This window comes from Salminus brasiliensis, chromosome 22 (assembly GCF_030463535.1).
Source record: "Salminus brasiliensis chromosome 22, fSalBra1.hap2, whole genome shotgun sequence".
NCBI classification, from domain to species: domain Eukaryota; kingdom Metazoa; phylum Chordata; class Actinopteri; order Characiformes; family Bryconidae; genus Salminus; species Salminus brasiliensis.
Window position 1 is genome coordinate 1,943,575 of NC_132899.1, and position 9,877 is coordinate 1,953,451.

A 9,877-nucleotide genomic window follows, 5' to 3' on the forward strand; every position below is an offset into this window, starting at 1 on the left:
AGGTGCAGTCAGCTCCACCAGCTCTGCCCGTTCCTCACTTGAAGGCCACTTCTGGAGCCTTTCTGAAGCAGGGAACATGAACGGCGGCCTGCAGAACGGCCCCTGCTCGGATGGGGATCTCATCGGTGGGGACGGAGACTTCATGTTCACGTCGGAGTCGGTGGGAGAGGGGCATCCAGGTCAGGCAAACCATTTAAAGCTCCGTCCAGCTAGAGCTGCAGAGTGGACAGCTGTGCTGAAAATGCATGAGTGACCTTTATGAGGCTGTAACCGCTCCATGTTCCCGTAGTGTTAAACATCTTCTGGACTAGAAATGACTAAAACCTACTTCTGCAGCCGGTGTGTTTACTGTCAGCCCATGCCGGTGCAATTTACATACACTACCATTTAAACAATGTCATATATAGATGTACTGTAGCACTATATACTGCTGTACTGTAAGGACAATAATATACAGACAGTGCACACTGTCATATAACAGGCTCGGGTGACCCTAGCGAGACGGCGTGGTATGGACTGTAGTATAAGGGTGATGGAAGGTGTTTATTATAGAGGTTAGCTGCTCCACAGTGGAGCGGCGCTGATTGCTCAGTACCACTCACCGGAGTCGCCGTCTTTCTCCTCTGGCACCAGTGACCCGTGGGGCTCCACTGTTAGGCCGTTGGAAAGCTCACAATGAGTGAGAAGTCCATTCTCACTACACCGTCACTACGCCGGCTCTAGAACATCCCTCAAAGCTAGCCCTACCCTCCTTCGTCTGCTGTCACAGTCATATCAGAACATTATGACCACCCCTGGTCTTGGAATAAGCTCTGCCCAGGATGCCACGTGACTGACAGGGCTTGCTGGACGTAAGCGAGCACACCAGTCAGCTGTAGCAGAGTGCAGAACCATCGTCATGGGCAAAGGACGAGATCTGATTGATGTCCAGAAGGGCAGGATAATAGGGTTCCGGGTGAAGGGTGGTAGCCCTAGTCATTTGGAATGCATTCCAATTAAGTACTAATTACTAATACTCATTATAATATACATAATTACTAATGTCATTTTTTTAGTGTGTAGTATTAGTATGTAGTATAGATAAAAATTACAAATCTGAGTATACTAAAAAATTCACAATGCATACTCAATGCTCCATCACGCCAATACCCCAGCCTGCAGATGCCAGTGACGAAGCGATGTGGGGAAAGAGCGCCACCTACCCACCCTAGCAGCAGCGTGACCGGGCGCAGTTGCAATATAACGAAATTTGTGTATAACTTTAAAAGTTTTACAGTGTTTGTATGTACAAATAGAATCTTTTTAACGTGTAATAACACTGTTTGACTTTAAAAGTGACGTACATTTTTTTAACGTCTTGTTGGATGCACTGTGTTTTTCCCCAAGTGAGTGTGACTGAGCTCATTCAGAGCACCGTTTGGATCGGTTAGAGCTTGTTGCTGGTTTTATTTTGGGAGTGATGCGTGAGTTCTATTCTCACTCATGTGCTGCAGCAAACACCTATTTAGTCCACTAGGGGGCGTAAAGACTATCCGGCTCTAGTTTTACATAAGCAACCCAAGGTTTCCCGGCACTGTAAATAAACCACATCCTCTACAGAGACACACTCCAGTACAGGCTGAAGTATAATTACTGTTTATTTAATTAGGCCATGTACTGAACCTGTGTTTTATTTGTGTTGAATATAATAAATTCAGTAAATAAACAAAAATTATCCATAATTATTTTAATGATTTTGACTAATGAAAATCAACAGAGGTTCACAGACCTTTCCATAGGACTGTATGTGGCACTGTAGGAGGTCATGTTACCATGAGTTATGGACTCCCTGCATGAGTGCGTTCCTGGACAGAACTGTGTGATAGGACACCAGATCATTTTATACTGCAGATTAATCTAATATTTCATGTAATTCCAACAGCAAAGGTCAGCAGAGGTCACACCCAGAAAGGAAACACCGTCTCTGCTTGGTCAGGAAACTCTCAGGACAGCTGTCAAACATGGGCTTAATACAGTATTATAGTTTAACATTCACTTATATGGACAAAAGTATTGGGACACCTGCTCATTGTTCATGGTTCTTCTGAGATCAAGGCTATTAAAAGAGTTTCTCCTGCTTTTGTTGGAGTAACTGTCTCTACTGTCCAGAGAAGAACTTCTACTAGACTTTCTACTAGCTGCTGTGAGGATTTGATTGCATTCAGCAGGATGTTGTTATTGAGGTCAGGAGGTTGGAGGTTGGACCACCACCCCACCACCTCATCCCATTTAAAAGTACTGGATGGAGCTCCTCCACCATCATTCCAGAGAACACAGCTCCTCCACTGCTCCACAGCTCCTCAATGCTGGGGGGCTTTATACCCCTCTAGCCCACGCCTGGCATTATTAGGCAGCATGGAGCCGATAGGGTCATGATGCTGATCTGCTCCAGAGGGTCCTATTCTATTGGCAGTACTTCTTCTCTACAGGGACTAGACAAGCTGTGTGTGTGCATTTGCACATCTGTGTCAGCAATGGGTGAAGCTTAAAGTAGCTGAATGCATTTATTAGAAGGGGTGTCCACAAACTTTTGGACATATTATAAATAGTATAGTAAGTGGATGTATGTCACTCGTATCTCCAAACCAGCAGCTTTAACCAGCAGGAGGAGGGAAAGACCTTCTGAACGTATAGAGGTCAATGTATCAGATTTTATTTTGGAGGTCATTTTAGAGCATTTCTATTGGTCCGTTCATCAGGAAATTCGGATACAGTATAAATAACTAATACTGAAATGTATTGATTGGTTTTGCAGATAAGATTTGTGATCAGATCAGCGATGCAGTGCTGGACGCTCACCTGAAGGAGGATCCAGATGCTAAAGTGGCCTGTGGTAACTGATACACCACTAATAGAGGGCATCCACTGACATCACATTCCCACTGGACACGCCCCCTTCGGACAGACTGAGTGGCAGATCATTCTGCAGCTCGGCTGCAGGGGTTTTTAGGGAAACGGCCAAACCGGGACTAAAACCAGCGACTATCTGCTGGGGTTAAAGGCAGCTGGACTCGACAGCGATCTCCATCCACATTACCAAAGAACCGACGGTCCATGAGCAGCCAGGTGTAGCCAGGAACGTCCAGCTCTTCTGCCACTCAGTGGGCGTGTCCACCTGTGACGTCACATGCATACCCTCCATACACACGCATACAAAAACCCTTTAACCCTTTAAAGCCAAGCATATCTGTAACAGCAGTGTGATAATGAAATTAGTAGTGCTAAATATACACTGATCCGCCATAACATTAGCACCACCTACCTAATATTGAGTAGGCCCCCCTTGTGCAGCCGCAGCACAACAGGCATGGACTCCACAAGACCTCTGAGGGTGTCCTGCTGTGGGATCTGAAGCACCAAGACTAACATTAGCAGCAGATCCTTTAACTCCTGTAAGTTCTGTGGTGGGCGGGGCCTCCATGAGCATCAATGAGCATCAATGACCCCTGCATACCACGCTGCAATGCCCCGCAAGACCTGCCTGCTGATGTTCTGGAGATGTTCTGAAGATTTGTTCTGACCCAGTCATTATCTAGAACATCACAGTTTGGTTCTTCTTGTCAAAGTGTCTCAGATTCTTACACTTGTCCATTTTTCCTGCTTCATCACCTTCATCATCTTCAAGAACTGACTGTTCTTCACTCACTGACTGATCTATAGCTCCACCCCTGGTCAGGAGCCGCTGGAACCAGATCATCAGTGTTATTCACTTCACCCGGTACTAATGTTGTGGCTGATTGGTGCCAAATAAATTAATTCACAATGAAAAGTCACAATGAACTGCATGAATAAGAAAATGAAATCAAATACATGTGTCTGCCCCCTGGCGGACCACCCGTGCACTGCATGCACCAGAAAAATACATACAGATTACTTGTTGTATCAATTATGATGCAAAATAAAATGTGTTATTCTTTTATATTTTTTGTAAATTTGGTCAGAAGGTGAAATAAAAGAAAGTTTTCAATAATGGCAAACCGGGCAAAGATTTGATGGTTCAGGCTTTGGCAGGTTAAAGGTTACATTATTCTTTGAGTTGTTATGGGTTGATATGATATAGCCACTATTTTTATTAAAGAATCACTGAAGGATCTTTTTAGGGGTGTAGATCCTTTAACCCCTGTTAAAGGATACACTAAAAACAGTAAACACATGTATGTGTGTGTGTGTGTGTGTGTGTTGTGTGTGTGTGTGTGTGTGTGTGTGTGTGTGTGTGTTGTGTACGCACCACAGAGACGGTGTGTAAGACGGGCATGGTTCTGCTGTGTGGAGAGATCACATCTCGTGCTAACGTGGACTACCAGAAGATCGTCAGAGACACTATTCGAAATATTGGATATGATGACTCAAACAAAGGTGAGTATATGTGTGTTAGTGTGTGTGTGTGTGTGTGTGTGTGTGTGTGTGTGTGTGTGTGTGTGGTCACTGTTACTCAATTATTAAGTTATTCAGAGTTAATCAATTTCACACGTGTAAATATTAGTGATCGTGTTCCCTTTGGAATAAAGCCAAACACCACCATAGTTGTGATGTCACCCTCATCAGCTCTTATTTTTATTTATTATTAAATTATTTTCTAATTTACATTTTTTACAATTTAGCTATGTTTGTTATTTTATTCATTTATTTATTTGTTTATTATTATATTATTATTAGTAGTATGATTATGATTACTATTATTATTATTATTATTATTATTATTATTATTAAGTTTCCTTTTCATTTGTTTTGAATGTTGCCATTTTATTAGTTTTGTTTTTATTTTATTTTGAAGTTTAATGTATTTAAAATTTTATATATATTACATATATATAATAGATCTAAAATACCAAATAAAAATATATAGATAGATAGATAATTAGACAGAAAGATAGACAGATAAATTAATATATTTTTAATTACTTTTATTTTATTTTTTAAATGACTTATATTTGAGTAACTTTAATTTTCTGATCTAATTTATTCCCTTTTCCCTCCAAATTAATGCATTTTATACTCTCTTAATCTTCTATTATCTATTATATATATTTTTTTTTTTCATTTCCTCCCCTAATTTATATTTTAATTAGATTAAATATTCTTTTATTTTATTTTATTTTCTCCTTTAATCCATATTTACTGAAAACATTTGGCTGCACTGAAAATGATGGATCCTCTCTGCACTTCTGAGTGAAATTAAAGGTTGATTGGACCGTTACCATCAAGGCTGGGATTAAATGAACAAACTGCAACGAACTGCTTTTGTTAAACTTTGAGCCGAATTAAAGATTAAAGTATCCAAATGTTGACGATGTTAAAACCATTAGCAGCTTTAAAATTAGCATCATAGCTTGTTAGCTCAGACAGCCCTGATTACCACACAGGGGAAGCTCCCCAAACAACTGCAGGCTGTGTCAGATCTGAAAGAGTGCACGGGGGATCAGCAGTCTGATAACGCTGCTGTGTTTCTCAGGGTTTGACTACAAGACCTGTAATGTTCTGGTGGCTCTGGAGCAGCAGTCTCCCGACATCGCTCAGGGAGTTCACATAGACAGACAGGAGACGGAGATCGGAGCAGGAGACCAGGTAAGGAGACAACATGAAGACCTTTCAGAAAATCCAAAATCTGGGAACGTCCAATAGTGTGACTGTGGAGGGCGCTGTTCCACAATATCTGTTCACATGAACATGAAAATGTTCGGACCTGAAAATGTCAGATTCAGTGAAGAAGAACTACAGGAACCTCCAACATCCAGGTACAACCTACAGTAGCTAACAATGCTAGTCAAAGACACAGAGAAATCTCAGGGGTACAAAATGCTCAAAACTAGAGACAAGAGGAAAGGATAAAGAGAGGGCGGGGCTACAAAGGAGGCACAAGTGGGAACACTAATGACTAGGCAGGGCTAGGGAGGGGACAAAGACCACAATATAGAGAAAGAGGCACATGGGGGATGAAGACAAAGGGACTGAGACAAGAACAGGACTGGGCTAAGCATAAAGACAGGAGTTTATGAGGCTACATGACTTTAAACCATGAATTATTTCTAATCAGTGGAATTACACGAGACTACAGTCAAGACTATCTCCGCCTCTCTGTCTAGGGTCTGATGTTCGGCTACGCTACAGATGAGACAGAGGAGTGTATGCCTCTCACCATCATGCTGGCACACAAACTCAATGCTAAGATGGCCGAACTCAGACGAAACGGCAGCGTTCCCTGGCTCCGGCCCGACTCGAAGACACAGGTGGGTCATCAGGGTCATCAGACGCTTTTACCCAGAACTCTTCCAGGTGGATGATGTTCCACAGGTGGGAGGATGTAGAGTTATGTAGAGCTAGGACCCAACAACCTTTACTGGTGTAGAGTGGTGGACTCGTCTGGTCTGGTCTGGGACCTAAGCTGGGTTTCATGTTGATGTTCAGGTTCAGGTGAAATCTGGGTTCACGCCATGAAATGAACTACGGGATGAAGACATTCTGCTGGAGTGTATGTAGTCCATTCATACAGGTCTAACACGACACATCCAGTTATAGGACAGGAGATCAACAAGTCGTAAAAACATGAAAATCTAAGACCCCCGGTGAGCAGGCAAAGGTCACCGACAGTGGTAAAGAAAAACCTCCTCAGAGCTGGAGGAAGAAACCTTGGGAGGAACCAAGACTCACAAGGGGGACCAGACCCGTCCTCCTCTGATCAGAACTATTAATAAATTATTGATAAAAGTCACAGAACCATCTAAACTATCGTACAGCTCAGGTGCGCTGATATCATCGTAATATAGTATAACTAATACAGTCATAGCAGTGATGGTCAGAGTAATGAGAGTAATAATATTAATAGTGGCAGATAGTTAAGAATCCATGTACACTTCCACACAGTCAGGTAGCAGTGGCAGGAGGGTGGCAGCTGAGAACCCAGCAGGCAGTTTTCCATCAGGTCAGGCCGGACAAGTGGGCAGTCATTAACTCTGAGAAGGTAAAGAGTCAGAGTTAGCAGATTTAGTGTCTGACGACTCCGGCAGGTCTGACTATAACAGTCTAATTAAAAGGAGAGAGCCAGAAGGTAACACAGACATGGGAGCTCCCAGAAACTCCAGCGTCCATCTGCTCCACCGTCCACAAACCTGAGTGATCACGTGTAAGCAGCGAGACGACAGCTCCAGTATCTCAGTGTACTACAATTCCCTGTGTCCTCGAACCCCTGGACCTGCAACCTTTATCTAAGAAACATTAATTACCAACAGCTGAACTAAACAGATGAGTTTCAGCTTAGATTTGAAGCTTGAGACTGTGTCTAAGTCCCGAACTTTATCTAGAAGGTTATTCCAGAGCTGGGGGGCTTCATAAGAAAAGGCTCTTCCCCCTGCTGGTGTGGGTAGAAGTAGAACTCTGCAGTCAGTCTGGTGGGTGGGCAGCTGGTCTGATGCAGGTAGCAGTGGAGCCCAGTCTTCAGTCTCCCATCTGTGTCAGGTTGGACTAGTGGGCAGTCAAGGTATCTCCAAGTTAATGAAGAGAGCCAGAAGGTAATACAGACATGGGCGCACCCAGAAAAACACTGGCATCCACCTGCTCCACTGTCCAAAAACATGAGTGATTGCATGCAGGTGGTGGGATGACAGCTCCAGCATCTCAGTTTACCAGCAATTCCCTGTGCCCATGACCAGTATATTTCCTTAGGGGTCAAATCTGAACAAATAAGACAAATTATTGAACGAATAAATGAAAACAAATGACATAAACTTGTTCCGCATGTGCACTGCTTCATACAGCCACATTATCCCACCTCCCTGCTTCCTGGAAGCTGAAACAGAACCGAGCTATTTTAGACTTACTACACTATCACTGACTGACCTATCAAGGCTAATGTGGCACGAGACACATCAACACGGCACTGTAGTAAATATGGCAACACAGCAGGAGGACCTAATGTGGTAGTGGCAGACTCGGGTACGGGTACTGATCAGCACTGCAGAAATGAACCACTCATGTCATAAAAGTGGTACTGGGACCCAGTTGGGCCACATGTGCAGTGTACAACCCAGATGGGGCCCGTGTTTAACCCTTCCTGGTCCTATCACTGGCCCTGGTGGGCATCCATATATCCATATGGAAGGCATGGCTCCCAGTTGGGCTCCCCATACAGGTCCCACATGGGCATATTAGCTGGGTCATGTCTGTCCTCTTTTCTAATTTAGCCTGGTCTGTAGAGTATAGTAACAGATGTCTCTCTCTCTCTCTCACTCTCTCTCTCTCTCTCTCTCTCTCTGTAGGTCACAGTGCACTACTCACAGGACAACGGCGCACTGATTCCTCTTAGAGTTCACACCATCGTGATCTCCGTCCAGCACGATGATTACGTGACTCTGGATGAGCAGAGGGAGGTGCTGAAGGAGGAAGTCATCAAGGCAGTCGTCCCGGCCAAATATCTAGACAAGAAGACCGTCTACCACCTTCAGCCCAGCGGCCGCTTCGTCATCGGAGGCCCTCAGGTGAGGCCCTCGTCCAGACTCTCAGCAAAGGACTGCAGTGCAGAGACACCGAAGAAATATACTGTTCATAAGTATTTGGACAGTAAAGCATTGTGTAATTGTGCCTCTGTAAAGCATCTCAGTGAATTTAAGACAGCCTTTAAGACAGCCCCTCCATTTTTACAGGTTCAAAAGTAATTGGACATCTGTCTTCTGATCAACAGCTTCATGGCCAGGTGTGGCCTGATCACTGATTAATTATGACAAAGTAAGGAGATAAAAGGCCTGGGGTTGATTTCAAGTGATACATTTGCATTTGCTAGCTGTTCCTCTCAACGTGTGGTCCAAAGATGTGTTGATGCAGGTGAGGGAGGCCATCATTTGAGCTCAAAGTTTCAGAGTGGGTAAATCAACGGTCTGGTTCATTCCTAAAAAGACAGTCAGCAACTTCAAAAACCTGGAAGTCCACAGAAGACCACTAAAGATGATGATCACAGAAGGCCCAGCAGAGGATACTGACTCTAGCTTCTTTGGGCAAGCCTTTATAAGAAGCCCATACTCATAGTTTCCCAGCTAACACATCCATGTGGGCCCTGTATGGGTAGCTCAACTGGGACCTTGAACATTTTGGCCTTGGGTTCCACATTGGCCCCACATATGGATGCCCACCAGAGTCGGTAATGCAACCAGGAGGGGTTAAACATGGCCTCCATCTGGGTCCTAGATGGAACCCATGTGAGATTAAAGTAGGTCCCAGTATCAACACTGAGGCCAGGCTGCCATGCAGCGTTGCCATCAGCAGCCAGAGCCAGAGGGAGCACAACTGGCCATGCTCTCTCTGGCTGGGTAGATGGCGCTCTCTCCCCTCATCTCTCATCTGTTAGCTATTAGCTGTTAGCTGGTTGTGCCTCCAATAACAGGATTTAGAACTAGATCTAGAACATGACTATTAGGACGTTCTAAACCAAGATTAATGAGTTTGGAGAGTTTGTCATATCATCTGTCAAACATGGCGGAGGCCCTGTCATTGAATGGGCATGTACGTATAGCTGCCGGTGGAACTGGGTCACTAGGGTTAATTGGTGATGTTCTGCTGAGCTCTACTTTCTGCTCAGATTCAATCAAATCCTGCAGAGCTAATGAGGCTGATTCAAGTCTGTGAACATGGAGGGACTTCCTACTCCACTATTTTTGTCTGATCTTCAATCACATCTTGTCCACTAATGTGGTGAACAGAGCCTAGATTGCAATTCAATGGCTAGCTGTCCAAATACTTATGGCACTGGCTGTAGAACTCCATAGATAAGGTGTGTGGTGCTCACCTGTACCCGACCTTCCTGACAGGGCGACGCAGGTGTGACGGGACGTAAGATCATCGTGGATACATA

The 9,877-nt window shown here is 44.1% G+C and overlaps 1 protein-coding gene across 1 annotated transcript in view; it reads left to right on the forward strand.

Moving 5' to 3' along the window:
* Window positions 1–9,877, forward strand: part of LOC140543783 (S-adenosylmethionine synthase-like) — an 11,744-nt gene continuing 1,867 nt past the window's right edge. Inside the window, exons 1-7 of the mRNA XM_072667015.1 lie at window positions 1–179; window positions 2,795–2,872; window positions 4,273–4,395; window positions 5,492–5,604; window positions 6,123–6,266; window positions 8,292–8,510; window positions 9,834–9,877. The exon at window positions 9,834–9,877 is cut by the window's right edge and continues 139 nt beyond it. Coding sequence (XP_072523116.1) covers window positions 77–179; window positions 2,795–2,872; window positions 4,273–4,395; window positions 5,492–5,604; window positions 6,123–6,266; window positions 8,292–8,510; window positions 9,834–9,877 — 824 coding nt within the window. The 5' untranslated portion in view covers window positions 1–76. The remainder of the gene's footprint in view (window positions 180–2,794; window positions 2,873–4,272; window positions 4,396–5,491; window positions 5,605–6,122; window positions 6,267–8,291; window positions 8,511–9,833) is intronic.